Below are 18482 nucleotides of genomic sequence, written 5' to 3'. Positions count from 1 at the left end.
GATGACCTGTCCCAGCTGACGGAGACGCTTGAGTCTCTCACCTTTGCCCCAAACCTGCAGCAGTGTGGGCTTATGATTCTGTCCTCACAGACTGCCCAGTGACGCTGCCCACACAGTCACACTGTGGCCCGCAGGAACAAATGCGGTTGAATAACTCAGCCTTTAACTCCACCTTTGGCCTGTCAAAGTCCCCCGTGTACGGTCTCACACATGCAGATAACACCTGTGGTGGGACAGGTAGGCACCTCCTTCAGTCCCGGAGACAGTCAGAGCAGGAGCTGGTGAGTGCTTTTCTTTGGACATGGCCTGCACTGTAAATAATGGTTGAGAGAGAATGATGTTATCCATTGTGTGCCAGATGTGATCAATTTCATTGTGATGTATCAAGGAAGTCTCATTGATAGGGGGGGATATATTTAGTCTGGGAGACGTGGAAATAGATGCACTGCGAGAATGAGAATTTGATGTCATGTTAATGTTATCCGTGTGCCAATGGATTTTGTAGCACAGCGATGTATTGGAACATTATGTATTTCCAGTGCTTTGCCATTTCATTTGAGTTTAATATAAACATGTGAATGCTTTATATGTATAGACCGCAGAGATATATCTGTCCACTTCACTCTGAAATTAATCAGTTAATAGGTGATTGGACTATAGGTTAAGTTTATTTTTCTGAGTGCAATGAGCTATATGTGAGTATAATGAGTATAAAGAGTAAATACTGTAGAGTGGTGGACTGTTGTAACAAACCAGGCTAACATATGTTAGGACTATAAATTAAACTAATAAATACAGATACTATGTAATACATACTAAATAATAAACCAAGTTGTTCTGGTTCTATAGATAAGCTACGTTATAGATAAGACAGACTTTTATCCGTCACAGAAGAGACAGCAAAGTGGCGATGATTCACTATTACACAAAACTCCTATCAGGCAGTGATGTGATAGAATGCTGGCATTCCTTATTGTGGAGCCAAAGTGCATTATTGTAGCCTGTGTCGCACTTTGGCATAGCACCTCAGAGAGAGCCAGCCGCAGCAGCAGCAGCAGCAGCAGCACTGTTAACAATTAACGAGTGGGGAGTTAAGCCTTTTCTCCGAATGTCAGCAGGTTGCACCCTAATTAAACCTGTTAGCCCGGAGATGGCAAATCCAGCCTCTCATTGCTAATGTGTATAGTGGCGAGGCTGATAACAATCTGAGGGATCCACCAAGCACAGGCCTGCTCCAAGGCCACAGCCTCATAAAGGACACATAATGAGGGTTCCCTCCCAGGATTGTTCTTGTGTGTTGCCTTCCCAGTCTCTGTTGTTATGGTTGAGATAAAGACAAGAATAGGCAAGGTTAGATTAATATCATTCAAGAACATATTAACAGGTTGTATTTCAAGAAATTCCAGTCGTGCTAACTACTCTCTGTCGCAATTGATGCCATTCTGTTTATTCTGACATAGAAAGACTAATGAATTATGATTCCAGCCATTTTGAATCAGTTTAGTGCACTGTGTCTCTTGCATTTCATGTATTTGGTTCCTCATGTGACCTGTTGAGTCGTGAAGTATATTGCCCATGTAGGCCAATGAAACTTTGTCGATAGCATGTACTGTAAAATAATTTAACGACGATGATATGATAGGAGCTTATGTGATAAGAGTGCCTTACCTAATATAAGGAGAAATAGACTCCAACAAAGAGAAAACGAGAAGTACGATTCAACAGTTTAAATATGATGAAGAGATGGGGAGACAAATAGAAGAAATATTGTAATATAATATAATATAATATAAATTGACTGGAAGAAACAGGTGTACAGTGAATTAAAGCGAAGTGCTGTGATTTTCAGCCTGGTTAGAAGAAATGGCTGGCATCAGACCGCGGGTGATTGTCCTGAGCAAGCACGAGGGCCAGACCTTCGGCTTCTTCCTGCGCGTGGAGCGAGATGAGGAGGGCCACCTGATCCGTAGCCTGGACATGGGCGGGCCGGCCGAACTGGCGGGACTCAAGGACGGAGAACGCATCATCAGAGTCAATGGCGTGTTCGTCGACAGCATGGAGCATGCTCAGGTAGGCGTCTCTCTTCCTGAGGTGGACAGTCCCTGCTAACAGAGAAGAGAGTCATCACAGATCTGCAATGTTTAGGATAATTCTTAACATTAGAGGTAAAGAGAGATAGTGTTGAAAGATGATGATTTCGGCTGGCTCTGTGTATTTTAATGTCTGAATCTTGAAGTACCAGCCTCTGTTAACAGGAGTAGGTAGACCTTAGATAGTCTAAGTAATGTCATGCACTGTTGCTAGTAACACAAATGATTTGTCTTAAGTCAAAGATAAAGCCAGACCTAAACAGTGTGTCCAGAGTTTGTATAAAGCTCTGTGTTTTATCAGCCTCAGACACCCGCTGCCTTTTCTTCCTTGGTCTCTCTCTGAGGAGAGTTTCTCTAGGGGACAAAAGTTCAACCAATGGAATTATACAAAGTCTACAAAGTGCTCTGCGAAGATGGAAGTCATTCATTGCGGTTGGCTGGTGTTTTCTGTTTAAGGTAGCCGATCTGGTTAGGAAGAGTGGGATGTCGGTGACGTTCCACGTCCTCAGCGAGGCCTCTTACAAACAGGCCAAAGAGGAGGGGTGGGACCTGGCTGAGATTCCACGCCAGAGTGCCATGAACGGGGTCGCCGGCTCAAACACTAAGCCCAAACTTTGCTACCTTGTCAAGTCCACTGCGGGCTATGGCTTCTCACTTAGGAGTGTGAAAGGCAAGTGAAAAATGGACTTAGATGATGGTTTACTGTGATTCTATGGAGTTCAGAATGGTTTGGGCCAAACCCCATTACCTCAGCTGATACTTTGTGACTCACTAAATAAGTCAAATTAAAATATCTTAAACACGGTAATTTACTGGTGTCAACTACATTGTCCCTTTAATTCATTTCATTAAGCCCTTTGAGATATTTGTGGGGCTTTGAGCGTAAATGAACGAGTGTCCCTCTTGATTGGCAGGGGAGAAGGGTGTGTTCATGATGGACGTGACCTCTGGAGGCTCTGCCGATACTGCAGGGGCCAAGGAGAATGACCGCCTTGTGGAGATCAATGGGGAGAATGTGGAGGAAGCCAACCACGAGCAAGCCGTAGAGAAGGTACATGACAACAAACATGGACTTCAGTGTGTCATTCCTGAAGGTCTCCATAACATTGAGACCATTTTCATGAAGAACATAGAAATAATAGTTAACATGACGGTTCAAGCATGTTTCAACAGAAAGACCAACACATTTTCAGGTTGGTAACAATAGCAAGATAAAGGTCCTCAAGTGCTGGCTTGTTGTTGGCAGGTGAAGGCCTCTGGCAGCAGTGTCATGTTCCTGCTGGTGGATGAAGACGGGGACAGATTCTACAAAAACAAAAACATTCGCCTTGGAACGAGCCTTGCCACAGTCAAGCATCTCCCGCACGAGCCCCGTGTCGTTGAGCTGGCCAAAGGCTCTGATGGCTATGGCTTCTTCCTCAGAAAAGAACCTAAAATGGAAGGTGAGCCTGACTGCAGATTGTGTCAAAGCCTTCGCTGAGGTGGGAGAAAATGAATATTACACAACGAGGAAGTTTAACTGGTTGAGTTTGGTGGCAGTAATCTATCAATAACCCCCCTTTAGTAACAACCGAGAGTTTGATTAATTGGTCCTCACATTTCCATTGCATTGGGTGTTGTTTATACCCAGATGTTCTTATGTAAGTGAACAGTTCACATTGAACTGTGTTTATGGATGCCTTGACACTCTATTTATCCCTGGAGGCACAGCACACCAAAGGTTGCAATGGAGGTTAATCACATCGCAGATTTTTTTTTATTTTTCCATTGAGCTGTGGGCCACGGGGTTCAACTCTCTCTGTCCTTTTAGGTCACTACATAAAGGACATAGACCGCGGCAGCCCCGCGGAGAGAGCCGGCCTGAAAGAGATGGACCGGCTGGTGGCCGTGGCTGGGGAGGAAGTGGATCAGTGCACGCACGACCAGGTGGTGGACAAGATCAGGCAGGCGGGAAACAAATGCTGCCTCCTGGTGGTAGATGCCGTGACAGACAAGATGTACAAACTGGTGAGTAGATCGGGATTTAGGATGAAAGATTGCAGGTTGTACCACAAAATAATCAACTGGGAATAATACAGCATAGTCCTGGGATAAAACAAATAATCCTTGGCGGATAAACAAATGTAATTTTTATACAACCAATCCCATTGGGTAAATACCTTTCATAAGTGTATGAAGCACAGTATTAAACAGCACTGTATTGAACATAATCACTAAACTGAATAACTTTTTCATCATCATTCCATGCACTGCAGTATGGGAGCAAAAAACATATGCAATGCCCTGGCTATCATCCCTCTTATGGTGTTGCTCTCTCTCTGCAGGGTAGGGCCTCCCCGCTCCTTTTCTGGGAGGAAACTCGAGCATCCCCAGCCAGCCAGCCTGAGCCAGCCAAGAAGCCAGAGCCCCGACCTGATACGCCCCCACCCACTCCCATACCCGCTCCCATACCCGCACCCACACCAGCACCAGCACCTGCGCCAGCACCAGCGCCCACAGAGGACTATAAACCTAAACTATGCCGGCTGGTGAAAACTGCTTCAGGGTTTGGCTTCCATCTCAACGGCATCCAGGGTGTGCCCGGGCAGTACATCAAAGAGGTGCAAAGAGAAGCATGTGTTGTATTTTCTTACACACAGTTGCATGCTGATGCCAATCGTATAAAAATACACGGCCTGTCTCACCGAACAGTCTGACATAATGTTTCATCTGTTTCATCTCCAGTTTTATGTGCATTCCTCCAATGTGTGTCATTTCAGAAAACATTTGTTCAACTCTGAGCGCATTTGTTAATGGTTTTGGTTTGCCAAGAGTGATTTTCCACCATATGGATCATTAAAGCAAAACATATTCTGAGTTTTCAAAAGATTTACAGCTCAGAGTCAGCTCATCAAGCAACAGCTCATCAGTTTGTTTCTCATGGCAGTATGTTTGGCTTTTTAATAACTTGTCACTAATCATCAGTCGAAGATTACTCACCACACTCAACTCTCCACAGATGCCCTTCTCTGTGCATCTGTTCATGTGTGATAACATAGCCTACATCCCTCCACAGGTGGTGAAGGGTGGTGCCGCAGACAAGGCCGGTCTGGAGGAAGATGACGTCTTGGTGGAGGTGAACGGCGTGAACATGGAGAGCGGCACCCACGAGGTGGTGGTGGACATGATTCGCAAGACGGGGGACACGCTGGTCCTCCTGGTGGCGGGGAGGACGGCCTACGACCACCTGAAAGCCACGGGCGTGGCCATCACCCCCGCGCTGCTGGGTCTGGAGGCGACCAGGCCTCCCAGCCCACCCAGCCCACCCAGCCCAAAGCTCCCAGAGGTGAGAAAGGAGGAGGAGAAGGAGGAGAAGAAGAAGACGGAAGAGGTCAGGACAGAAGAAAAGGAGGAGAAGAAGACGACGGAAGAGGTCAGGACAGAAGAAAAGGAGGAGAAGAAGACAACGGAAGAGGTCAGGAGAGAAGAAAAGGAGGAGAAGAAGACGACGGAAGAGGTCAGGACAGAAGAAAAGGAGAAGAAAGAAGAAAAGGCTAAGGAGGAGGCTGCCAGGCCTGCCACACCTCCAAGCCAGCCCCGTGCTAGGGTGAGTGTGTGTTCACACAACATGTGGGTCCTCAAACCCCTAAATAACCACACAGCTCTCAGAACAGCTCTTCTCACATAGGTCCTTAAACCCTACATGACCACACAGCTCTCAGAACAGCTCTTCTCACATAGGTCCTTAAACCCTACATGACCACACAGTTCTCAGAACAGCTCTCTCATGTGGGTCCTCAAACCCTAAATGACCACACTGCTGTCAGAACAGCTCTTTCATGTGTCTGTTAGCCTCACAATCTTTTATATTCATTATTATTCTTCTGCAAGTACGTTGTTACTTTATATTGTTTTAGCACTGATGGTTATCACAGTCTTTATAACAGTACAGTGCAGTTACCCATTTGATCAGCAGAAGAACTGTACTGGTTTCAACTGAACACTACAGATTTCAGATGATGTTAACCAAAGTCTAATCAATGTTACTGAAGTATTTCCTTCTGCAGTGTTTTGGGTTCTGTTGGCAGATGGTGCCATCTGATTATTTTTCTTTCATCTTCGCCACCTTGATTTTACTCGTTTCTTTTCCAGACACCATCGGTATCATCTTCATCTTCCAACGGAAGTTTGGATGAACAACTTTAAAAAGTCATCGTAATGCTATAAAGGTTATTATGGGTTAATTTTTCTTTGCATGTTATTTCTTCATTAGAACAATTGACTACCAGGTCCTTTTCTGACGTCATGTATTACATGGAAGTCCTGTGCGACAGGTTTGCCCCTTTTGGTTGATAACAGAAATCATGACATAATGTCGAGCTGTAACTATAAACTTGGATAGGTTGTACTAATGAATGTTCTTCTCTACTATATCTGACCACTACTTAGCTTCAACTCTGTATCAGACGCAAGACAGACGTCAAACGTGAAGTGTTCACTTACAGAGACATGTAATCTGATCCGTCAAGCCCTGTCTATCAACACTATCAATAAACTATCGAGTGCACTTGACATTGCTGCACTTAACACTGTAGTACATTTTAGTAAATGGCATCAGCCTATCTACATTTACACCAGATTTCTGTTCTGTTTGCTGTGTATTGACAGTCACTATTTTCAGCGTTTCAATCACAGAGAGATCACTAAGGTGTGCTGTTTTCCTAGCAATTCTATCCATCAACTTTTCCATCTCAAAAGAAATCAGTTTGTTGTATTATTTGAACCGACAATTACTATGGCAATACAATCCTATGAAGACAATGGATGATGACCACCAAACTACTCTGAGATGAACTAGTGTTGAGACTGTTAGTGATGATCTTAATATCCATAAGGAAAGTGTGTCATCAGTCTTGTAGGCTGTCGACTGACCTCTGTAGATGTTCTGTCGTCGTGATGAATGCTGTGATGTTGAAATAAACTGCATTCCTGCTAAAAAATGCTTTGTCTAAGTGTAATTCTTTGGTTACATCCAGGAGAGTGTTCCGAGAGTGGCACTGAGAGACTCGATACAGAATTTAACAAAGACATATTTATTTGTCTCAGAGGTGACAACTTATAAAAAGAAGCAACAACTGCAACAAGATCTTGTGTCTTAGTGATCGCTGACGTCTTAAAATCGTGGCTTATCTACGTGGACTGCATTTCAAAAACAAAATATACAATTACGGAGTAACTGGCTACTGATACAGAGCCAATGTTATATACTCTGAAATTAGGCAGAGTTCCTCGTTGCAGTTTAAAGGCAGAAATATATATTTTTTTAAAGAACACTTACTGGGCCAGTTTATCCATTCAAACTGCATTTTTCTCCAGATAATGGTCCTTGCAAACCTGTCTAATAAAATCTGAACGCCTTTCTTCAAAACGTCACCTGACCTTACAGAAGACGTTGTAGGAACTTTTATGTTCCGAGTGCAATGAACCCAGAGATAACACTGGGATCAGTAGTCTATGCTGAGGCCATGATAGCTGCGTGATTAAAAACAAATGTCAAGAGTGGATTTTTGATGTTTACTGTGAGGGCTGGAGCAATGTCATAGTTGAGTAATGAGTTAAGGCTTGGAGCTATTTATGCCCAGTAGTACATGTGCAGAGCCTGGCCTCCATCTGCAAGTCAGTAGATATCACCCCACAGGAAATCAAAAAAAAAAGAAAGCATCTATACCGAATTGGTCAAATCTTCACCTGCTTTCCCAATCAAATTAATTATTTTTGTAAAGCCTATTAATCCCTGTCCAATCCGAACACAGTTTAGCACAGAGCCAATCGTTGCAATCCGCTGTGTGTAGGCTTTTCGATCAGAACCTACATCACAAGAGGGTCTTTCCATTGAACCCCATGTTGCCATATACACGAAAACAAACTGAATAAAAAAAAAAGCTTGTATGAAAAAAGATAAACACAGCTCTGTCACGTGGCAAAAAATCACAGCCCCATGTGCTTCTCGGGCGCTTGCTTGTGGGCAAGGTAGAGGAAGAGGATGCTGGAGAGAGCGCTGACCAGGAAGATGACGTCGAACCAGCGGTGGTAGAAATTAAACTGCAGCTCCCCCAGGACCTCGGTGACGATGGTGCGATACTCCAGCGGCATACTCATGCGCATGAGCAACACAGACGACACAAAGTACATGCCCTACGAGAGGAAGAAGGATTGGGTGATAATTAAAATCATTATATTAGCAATAACATTTTTTTATTTTTTTTTTAAATGGACCACAGTTTTTGATTAAGCAAAGTTATCATCAACCGTAGCCTTTGAATAAGGAAAGTCTTACCATGATTTGAGCCAGAACAAGCACTATTACATTTGAAGACTTGCTACTTGAGATAGCATAGAAGAACTGCGGAGTGAAACACGAGAACAAGTCAGTACACGTGCCATGCCATAGCTCTATAAGTCCTATCAGCTATTAGCAATTCCTTTATTCAACCAGCCTGAAACTTAGAATTGACACAAAGCAACAAAGCACATGTAGGTGGTACACGACCAGTCACATTAAGCAGCGAGGCCCACCTTAGTGAGTGTGATCAGCAGGCCTCGTATGGAGGTGACGATGATGATCCCCACCAGGATGAAAGAGATATGCTGGGACCAAAACTTCACCTGGGGGATGGAGGGAGGAAGGGTAAAGACACAAGAGTGATAAACACTTCACCTGGGGGATGGAGGGAGGAAGGATAAAGAAACAAGAGTGATAAACACCCAACCCCCGGGTTTATGAGCCTTTGGGGGGGGGGGGGGGGGGGGGGGGATATTAAACCACGACTGAAACATCTTCCGTATGTACAAAGCGGCTGGAAGAATGATTAACTATACTTCAACCTTGATTCAACAGTGTCTGTGTGTGAGTGTCTGTCTGTGTGTGTGTCTCTGTGTGTGTGTGTGTGTGTGTGTGTGTGTGTGCTTACATCAAATTGGATACCCAGGTAGTTCACTGTAATTTCGATCCCTCTAGTTACTGGATCAGTTTTGCCCACACGGTCAAAGACTATATTGATGGTGGCCTGGAAAAGACAAACAGAACAGGGCATGCTAATTAACAACACTGTTACAAATATTTTTTTTCCCCATCACAACACTTAACAATGACTGAACCAAACTTCTTACCATAAATATCTTCCAAACACAATAGATGGAGAAAAAGTAGCCCAAGAAGTTGAAGTACTTTCCCTGAAACGTCGTGGAATATTCTATCCGCTCCTAATGAAGGAGAAAGAGGAAAAAGAGGAAGACAAAATCATTCTGTCGTTCCTAGTGTTGCCTTAATCTTCTTTTCACTGTAAAATCCCAAAGCCACGCTGAATCAGTGCTTTTAACAGATTTAAATGGTCCATAACATGTGTCACTGTAAAAGACTGCATTCAAGGTACTGAACACTTCTCACTGTCACACGTGTGGAGAGATTTACTAGAGACTATAAAAGTTCTGCTGGGCTTGCTTTCTGTGTGTGGTAAACATTTTATTGTGTGTGTGTGTGTGTGTGTGTGTGTGAGTGTTTGTGTGTTTGAGTGTGTGTGAGAATGTGCATGTACAGTGGGGAAAATAAGTATTTGAACCCCTGCCGATTTCGCAAGTTTGGCCACTTGCAAAGAAATGTGTGATCTATAATTGTAATAGTAGGTGTATTTTAACAGTGAGAAACAGAATATCAACAAAAAAAATCCAGAAAACTGCATTTTATAACATTTATGACTTAATTTGCATTTGATGCAGAAAATATGTATTTGAACCCCTAGCAAAACATGACTTAGTACTTGGTGGAATAACCCTTGTTGGCAAGCACAGACGTCAGACTTTTCTTGCAGTTGGTCACCAGGTTTACACACATCTCAGGAGGGATTTTGGTCCACTCCTCTTTGCAGATCCTTTCCAAATCCTTAAGGTTGCGTTTTCAATGGGAGGGAATGAGGGAATGAGGTTCAAGCCCAATATTCCACATTACATGGCCCCATCAATAGTCCCCTCGATGCAGTGGAGTCGTCCTGTACCCTTGGCAGAGAAACAGCCCCAAAGCATAATGTTTCCACCTCCATGCTTGACGGTGGGGATGGTGTCATATTCAGCATTCATCCCCCTCCAAACACGGCAAGTCGAGTTGATGCCAAAGAGCTTGATTTTGGTCTCATCTGACCACATCCTGTCTCCCAATCCTCCTTAGAATCATTCAAGTGTTCATTGGCAAACTTCAGACGGCCCTGTACATGTGCTTCCTTGAGCAGGGGGACCTTGCGAGTGCTGCAGTACTTCAAACCATTATGGCGTAGTGTGTTGCCAATGGTTTTCTTGATGACTGTGGTCCCAGCTGCCTTGAGATCATTCACAAGCTCCCCCTGTGTAGTTCTGGGGTTATTCTGCACCTTTCGGATGATCACCGATACCGCATATCTTGCATGGAGCCCCAGACCTAGAGCGATGGACAGTTGTTTGGTGTTGCTTCCATTTACGAATAATCGCACCAATAGTTGTCTGCTTCTCACCAAGCTGCTTGCCGATGGTTTTGTAACCCATTCCAGCCTTGTGCAGGTCTACAATCTTATCTCTGACGTCCTTGGTCAACTCTTTGGTCTTGCCCATGGTGGTGAGGTTGAAGGTGTGAAGTATGATTCTTTGGACAGGTTTCTTTTATACACGTCACCAGTTGAGATCAGGTGTACCTTGTTAGGCCTAATGAGGACTAATCTGTGTGCTTCTTGGGCACATAACTGGTCATTGGGAGCCAGAATTCTTGCTGTTTGCTTGGGGGTTCAAATACTTATGTTCTGCATCAAATACAAATAAAGTCATAAATGTTATAAAATGCAGTTTTCTGGATTTGTTTGTTGATATTCTATTTCTCACTGTTAAAATACACCTACCATTACAATTATAGATCACACATTTCTTTGCAAGTGGCCATACTTGCAAAATCGGCAGGGGTTCAAATACTTATTTTCCCCACTGTATGTGTCAGAATGTGTGTGTGAGTGTGTGAGACCTTGGTGGCCTGAAGATCTACTGTCTCGAGGAAGAGCTGCCGGCTGAGCTCCTCTAAAGCATCCACTTCCTGCTGAATCTGAGACAGATCTGAAGACCCCCGGTTAAAGAAATATAAAACATACAAGCTACATTCACATCTATATACAAGCTACATTCATATCTATTTCTTTAATGAATGATCATATGCATGCAGATTCAAACAGCTGGTAAAAACACACTTGCATGTATTCAAATACAGAACAACCCCCCCCCACACACACACACACACACACACACACACACACACACACACACACACACACACACACACACACACACACAATCTGTGTCAGGATACTCTCACTGCCTGATGGAGAAGACGTGACACTCTTGATCATCCCCCAGAATCCAGTCTGTTTGTTTTGGTCCTCTCCACGCTGGAATATCTGGCGCCTCGTCATAGCAATCCTACACCATAGCAACAAATCAGTCTCTCCCTGTGTCCTATAACTGCTGTAAGAGTATGTGAATTGCATTTCTCTCACTCATTCTTACCGTTTCTTTTTACTGACAATCATGTCCATGGTCTGAAGCAATCTTCTCTCCAGGGCTAAGATGTCACTCTCTGTCACATTACTGCACATTTCAAACAGCTGAGTCACATAGACCTCCACAACAAAGGTGAACAAAAATGTATACATGTATGTATATAAATATATGTACATATAGCACACATGTTTGTGTAGATACAATGTGTGTGTGAGCGCATTTATGTGTAGGCACTCACCGCAGAAAGTAAGACATGTAGGTGTAAGGGCAGTTGACCGCACCAAAACCAGATAGCAGAGCCATAAGTGTGACACCAATCACCCCAACTCGACTGATAAGCTGCTCAATAGATAGGATCCCTGAATGATTAAAAAGCGCGCACACACACAATCCATCTTAAATCGCATATCACCGCTTATCCTACACAGGTCATATAAGACAGACTATAGGCTAATTTTCCTTTTTCACAAATTCATTCAGAAGATGGATATATGGACATGGCCTTTTCAAACTGTAATAATTGGTCCTGCAACATAAGAGCTTACCATGTTTAGGGCTGAGGATAGGAAAGGGATCCCCCAGTTTCCAGAAGAAATACATGAATGTGAACCATACCATACAAGCAAAGAGAAGCTTCTGTCTCTGCACTGGAAAAGAAGCACAATAAGTAATCTGTATCTGTAAATCGTATATGCTCAAGTTACACATCAATTTGAATGTTAATTTGTGTTGGTGTGTGTGTGTGTGTGTGTGTGTGTGTGTATGAATTGATGTGGGGGGGTATTAGTTGCTTGCTATATTTGTGAAAGTGGAGGGTGTCAAAAGTCTGTTTTTTTGTATACTTACGAAGTCGTATGTTGCTGACAACAAAGTAGCCAATGTAGAAAGGCACCACAAAGATGAGAACCAGTAAAATCACATAAAGGTTCAATTTCCAGTGGAAATATCTTGACCTGCAGGTGAGGTCAGAAAAACAATTGAATGACACTTTAAGAAACTACACGGTAAACAAACATTGCCTGTATCTGTTATCGTGCTGTTTGACACTTACGTGCTGCTTAGAGCTCCCAGGATTTCAAATATGATTAGTTCAAACATAGTGCAAGAGAAGGCGAAGGTGATTGAAAACACCACCTGGACGACATACTGTCGGATCTGGAAATGGCATGTTAACCTGTTACTCCAAATGTTCCAAATGAGATGTCGTTATTGTAAACGATCTATCAAAGCTATTCCATACAAGTGTGCTGTACAAGTTCTACAACTGAAGAGGGGCATCCTCAGAGACGCTCCGCAGTTTAATTTGATTGTAAATTAAATCACAAGAGAATACTAGCAAGTACAAGCACCTGCACCATACCTCATAATCTTTGAATAATTGTCGCATGAAGAAGAGCCAGCCGAAGCCAAAGAAAAACACCTAAACAGATTAAATACTCCGTTGTTAAACACGCTGCTTTTCAAAAATGATTTTACGAATGGGGGGCAGTGAAGAACACGGCTAAATAATGAAGTAAGCTAGCTAAGCTAATTGCTTAGCCGCAACAACAACCGGGTACTTGCCTGGGAGGTGAACATGATCACTGAATCTACGAAGAAAGACATGTTTTATGGACTATGCAAAAGTTCTAACAGATAAGATGATATTTGTTATGTGTGTCTCTAAATCAACTGCATATTGCTAAGACCAAGAAAATGTTACGCTCCAGCATTGTTACCAAGCTGTCAACTTTGAAAATTATAGATACGTCATCACTGGGGACGTAGTAAACAGCTCACAGGGCATGATATCCGTCGCATAGTTATGACATTTTAGACACGCTCAAACCAAGGTTGAAGGTGAGACAACGAGTCGAAGTCGTTCAATTACAATCAGCAAATCATTTTTACATGTGTTTTTACATGCGTATTTCATTTATATCTGGTTTTATTTAACGACTTATTGAGTGCTTTATTTATTTCAACCAGTCTAGTAACGACCAGTAGTGTCACTAAAACAACAGAGGGCAGTCAAACCCCGTAAACCAGAAAGGACTACACGGAACAGCATTCTTTAAATAAAAAACAAAGACATTAAAAGTGGAAGAGATATATTAAGAATAATTGTATTTATAATGATAGTAAGCTATGCATAATCCTTATCTATAGAAAACCAGTGTCAACAGTGGTATTTATAGGGTAGAGAGCATCAACTATGGGCAGACATACAACAAATTTGATTATTCTTCGCGCCAGTGTTGAGGTAAAATGGCTAAATAGACAAAAAAAATAGATTACTTATGTACTTTCCATGTATTTTCCATTTATCAGGCCAGATATTGTAAGGGGAGGACATCACAAATATTCCAGGTAAACACACACAGAGACATGGTCCTTGAGAACATCATTTGTTTTGCCTGTGTTATGACCATCACATTATAATTTAATTTAAATGGGATAGTGAAAAGGTGAAATGTGCTCTTAGTTATCCATCCCGGATGTGTATAGTGGGGCAGTGCCAATTGAGAGAAAGCGGTTTGGAAGTGCTGGCTGCCGTGGCAACGTGGGCACGGTGCATTAGCATTAGTGACAGCTCCTTTCTTACTGTTCCAGGGAAGGCAAAAATACCATCCTGCATCAGATGATAAAGAACTGAGAGAAATGGCTGATAGACTTCCTCCTGGGAACCTTCAGATCTCTGCAACTGCCAAAATACTCTCTCTCCTATCTTCCCTTTCTCTCTCTCTCTCTCTCTCTCTCTCTCTCTCTCCCTCTCAGGTTGCTTGGCTCTGTTTGATTACTTTAAAAAAAAATTGTATGCAGTCAAAGCTCCGTTGGCTAGTGTACAGAATCAGAAGGTTTTTTCAGAATCAGTTAATCCATAGATCAAAACTCTCTGTGCTTTGTCATAGCCATCACTGTGCTTCGACATGGTGACCATCGTATCATAATGGGTGAAAATGTATTCTTTCTCAATGGAAATTACAAAGGTACAAAAAATGTCTTCAAGAGATGACATCTACAAACTCTCTGTCTGAAGTAATACACTTGTTTTCAGCGTATTACTTTTCAAGTAAGTTGGAGATTTGTTGGAATTTAGTGCTGCTGACAGAAAAAGACATGGGTCTGTTGGTAAACCTGTTGGATGAGGCCTCTTTCTCAATATATCCTTCTCCATTTATTTGACTCATTGTCTACCTCCATTTCCTCCATCAACTGTCATACATTATGAGAGGAAGTTATACCCCTAATCACACTGTGTATTCTTAGTTCATATCCTTCAACAGTGTCTCTGTTATGCCCTTACCTTTTTTCCAACCCCATCTGCCGCGGTCACAATCATGCCTGTGGCTATACTGTGATGACAAGTCTGTCCCATATGCGGAACTCCATTTGAACGAAGACTTTATGCATGAGTGTGTATGCACGCGTATGTGTATGTGTGTATGTGGTATCTATGTGTGTGTGTGTGTGTGTGTGTGTGTATGTGTGTGTGTGTGTGTGTGTGTGGGAGGAAGTAGCTGTCACACTCAATTTTGTTCAGGAGCTTCCTCAGTGTAAACTAAATTGAAGTCCTTACCTTGCCCTTTCTTGCCATTATTTGAACAGTAAGCCTGGAAATTCTCCCTTTGTGTGCTCTATGTTTTAATTTGCCACGTGTACTTCATAAATTCCCCTGAGTAATAGATTTATAAGTGCCTCGTAATAACTCATGTTGTACATCAGCCTCTGAATATCGGCTGCATGTTTTAAAGTGCATGCACCTTTAAATTATATAAGGTAACATGCACTATGCATCCAGCTGCCATCTTTGCGTTGGCTGGAGAGGAGGAGGGCAGAAGGGAGTGTTTGTTCTGGCAGCCTGTCGGGGCAGAGAGTCAAGATCTCTAAAACACTGACAGGCTGAGGAAGCGGGTACCTCCACGTCCAGCTTCACGCCTAACTGCAGACCAGGCCAGCATCAGCAGAGAAGGACTGTGTCACACTGACACTCACTCTACCGGCTACACCCACAGACAGGGAGGCCAGAGAGCCTACACAAGACTCGCCCCTATAGACAGACAGAGAGAGAGAGAGAGAGAGGAGAGAGAGAGAGGGGGGGGGGAGAGAGGGAGAGAAAGGCAGTCATTGCTCTACTGGTCCACAGGAAAGCGCAATGTTCCTGAGAATGGTGGATGATGAATAGGATGCCATAGGGCGTAAGGGAGGGGAGGGAAACCAGCAGGGGCATTGGCAGGGATAAGCGCTTCTAGGGACTAGTTCTGTTGGTCAGTGTGAATGTTTTCGCAGTTAAGAGGGTGATTATGATCATTTATTTCCCTATTTGGAGGTGTAAGTGATCCGTCACAAATATTTAATTTGGGGTTTCCCTTAAATGTGTGAGCGATGGCAGACTGGGCATACTGCTCGGAAAGCCTTGCTTTCTTAAGAGAGCAGCTCTTAGGGCTGGCTCCAGCATGTGTATTCTTTTATTTGGTCCAAAAGTCCCCAGTGAAAGGGGTTCTCTGTTAAGGCAATTCTCAAAGAAACCTCTGGCTGGAGCTCTGTCTTGTGCCGGCATGGAAACACCTTCCCTTTCCAACAATGACTGCTGCAATGTGGAGCATTCAGATGAATTAAACTATTTCTCCATTTTCACTGTGAGTGTGTGTGCATAAGTCTCTCTCTCTCTCTGTGTGTGTGTGTGTGTGTGTGTGTGTTTGTCTCTGTGTGTGTGTTTGTCTCTGTGTGTGTGTGTGTGTGTGTATAACATATTCCCCAACAGATAAACACAGCTTTTGTCAACAGCTGGTACCAAATCTCACAGATAAAAAAAAAATATATGAAAACTCCAACATTTTCTATACAGACCTTCCAAAGACAAAGACAACCTCAAAGACTGTGCTCCTAAACCTCTGAGGACGTGGTTTATAGTCAAAACAAAGAATGACACGAATAATCTATACATTCCAGAAATCAAAACGGGGCCACCACTAATGAAGAGAATGTGAAAATATGCAGATTACTTACCTTCCCTCTTACCTCTGTGCAGAGATGGGAATAAGATAATGGCGGAATACACTAGGGACCTGCGTGTTTTAGGTTAGTGGTTCATATCGACCTCCTGTACATCACTTTATGTTCTCAGTGCAGCCTCTGGAGAATAGCTTAGTGTGGCACCATTTATCATATGGCGTGCCACCATCTGTGGCTATTAGTGAAGATAAGAAGGTGATTACCTCAGAAGGAACAAGATATTACAATCAGTCTGATGATCATCTATTCTGTTTTTCCTCAAGTGGAAGCAGTAGGTTTGATTGCGTTGATAGCGTTCAAGGGCTATTCATTCATAGCTCATTTGCACATTGATTAAATAATATAATTGCTAGAGAACATAATGTTGCTAGAGAACATAATGATGTAAATATTTTCAGCATTGGTTGTTCAAGGTCTCATTCAAAGTGTTGCTCAGGGAGATTTCACTGATTTCACTCCTTATGTTCAGTGTTGGTAAATACTAGTGTTGCATCTGGGTAATATGTGTTTTTAATAATGAGTGTTTTCCTTTAAGTAGCTCCATAGAGCTGGTGGACAGTGGATAACACCACACACAGTCCTAATATGTTGTTATTTCACCTACAGTGTTTCAAAGTGAAGAGGAGAGGAGAGAGAGAGAGAGAGAGAGAGAGAGAGAGAGGGAGGGAGAAGGAGATATTTGGGGAGTCTCAGAGGGAGTAATACAGCTTTGTGGGACAAAAGCCTGTTATTGAATTCCTGTCATGATGCAGACGATACAGCCTGCTGATGCTGAGGAGAAGATGAAGTCTAAAAGCTTTTTAAAAGGCTTTTTTAAAAGCATATACTGACACGACTGAACACCGCCACGCATCACACTTGCAACACACCCTCTTTCACACACACAAACACTTTCTGTCGCTTGGTTTAGTTTGCAGAAGTTCTGCTATTGGCACAGCATTACGGTACAGTACAGGAAGGATATAGAATTGTTAGAGATCAGTAAAGGCTCGGTGAAGGAGGGTGGGGGGATAATTTTGAGAGAACAGCTGAAGGCTCCCCAGAGATGGGAGTTTGGAAGCTCGACCACAGACAAGCTTTTCCAGTGTATATGCACATACCTAAAGGCTAAAAGTGGTGCCCTTGCCTGCAACAGGAAACTATATATGATTATATTTAAACTGTTCAGAAATACATAGGGCCTGGTTCAGTTCTCACTTCTGCCTGCTTGTCGACTGCTTGTAATTTCCAGAATCCCGGACTGTATATTTACATTTAATAACAGAACAGCCTCCGTCAGGGAAGTCCATAGAGAGACACAGCTGCCTGGGGTCAGACCGTCACCAGCATGTGTCCAGCATGTAGTGTGTAGTCACTTAAGGCCAACACCACAACTTGTCTGCAGGCAGTCACAATACTGTGGATCGTATTGCTGTCAATGTTATTAGCATTATTTACATGACTTATTATTATAATTACTTTAGTAATAGATGTGACAGCAGCAACAGTGGTTGTAATAACGGGAGTAATAGTAGCAGTGGCAGTAATAAGAATTGTAGTATAAATAGCACAAACAGGGTTGTGGTATGGAATGTGTTATCTTGGTAATGGTTCCCGCTTCTGCTTTGTGTTAGGGTTAGTATAGGTCCTAGTGTGGGTCCTTGGGGGAGTTGTTGGTATGACATGAGCTGTCAGTGTAACACGTTGCTTCCCTGTAGACCCACCACTCATCCTCATGTAGAACTCTTCGATCTGATAAAACTGTCCCCTCCCCCACCCCCAGAAAGCAGAGGTCATAAAAGGACCTCTGCTCTGGGCTGCGGTCATAAAGGGACCATGATTGAGGTTGTACCACGGCAACCTCAATCTTTC

The 18482-nt window shown here is 43.1% G+C and overlaps 2 protein-coding genes and 1 long non-coding RNA gene across 3 annotated transcripts; 2 read left to right on the top strand and 1 right to left on the bottom strand.

Moving 5' to 3' along the window:
* Window positions 1-178: 178 nt before the first annotated feature.
* pdzk1 (PDZ domain containing 1) lies at window positions 179-5532 on the top strand (the record flags this gene model as incomplete). Its single annotated transcript, XM_031577877.1, has 8 exons — window positions 179-281; window positions 1850-2070; window positions 2547-2760; window positions 3005-3141; window positions 3337-3532; window positions 3901-4097; window positions 4415-4690; window positions 5146-5532. Coding segments are annotated over exons 2-8 (1614 nt in total), but the record flags the coding sequence as incomplete, so codon positions are not given.
* Window positions 5533-5538: 6 nt separating this feature from the next.
* Window positions 5539-7069, top strand: LOC116224599. The gene is made up of 2 exons (XR_004165645.2): window positions 5539-5676; window positions 6222-7069. It is a non-coding gene; the product is annotated as an uncharacterized LOC116224599 (long non-coding RNA).
* A 77-nt stretch (window positions 7070-7146) lies between these two features.
* si:ch73-390b10.2 (Golgi pH regulator) lies at window positions 7147-13429 on the bottom strand. The gene is made up of 14 exons (XM_012819842.2): window positions 13200-13429; window positions 12997-13056; window positions 12688-12791; window positions 12483-12589; window positions 12182-12283; window positions 11875-11995; window positions 11643-11723; window positions 11446-11555; window positions 11107-11195; window positions 9240-9332; window positions 9041-9136; window positions 8646-8735; window positions 8407-8472; window positions 7147-8264 (listed from the first exon to the last, which is right to left on the bottom strand). Exons 1-14 carry the CDS (start codon window positions 13239-13241, stop codon window positions 8058-8060), a joined length of 1368 nt encoding a protein of 455 aa, XP_012675296.1. The 5' UTR covers window positions 13242-13429; the 3' UTR covers window positions 7147-8057.
* Between the last annotated feature and the right edge of the window lie 5053 nt (window positions 13430-18482).

Source organism: Clupea harengus, chromosome 2 (assembly GCF_900700415.2).
Source record: "Clupea harengus chromosome 2, Ch_v2.0.2, whole genome shotgun sequence".
In the NCBI taxonomy this organism is placed as follows: Eukaryota; Metazoa; Chordata; class Actinopteri; order Clupeiformes; family Clupeidae; genus Clupea; species Clupea harengus.
The sequence above is the reverse complement of the archived record's forward strand: the minus strand, read 5'-3'. Positions and strand labels throughout refer to the sequence as shown.

Excerpts from the sequence above, each read along its gene's own strand:
- si:ch73-390b10.2 (XM_012819842.2), bottom strand. The coding sequence starts at position 13,241 with ATGTCTTTCTTCGTAGATTCAGTGATCATGTTCACCTCCCAG. Across the intron at positions 11,996-12,181 it reads TATCCTCAGCCCTAAACATG|GGATCCTATCTATTGAGCAG; the intron begins GTAAGCTCTTAT and ends TTAATCATTCAG. Across the intron at positions 11,556-11,642 it reads ATTGTCAGTAAAAAGAAACG|GATTGCTATGACGAGGCGCC; the intron begins GTAAGAATGAGT and ends GCTATGGTGTAG.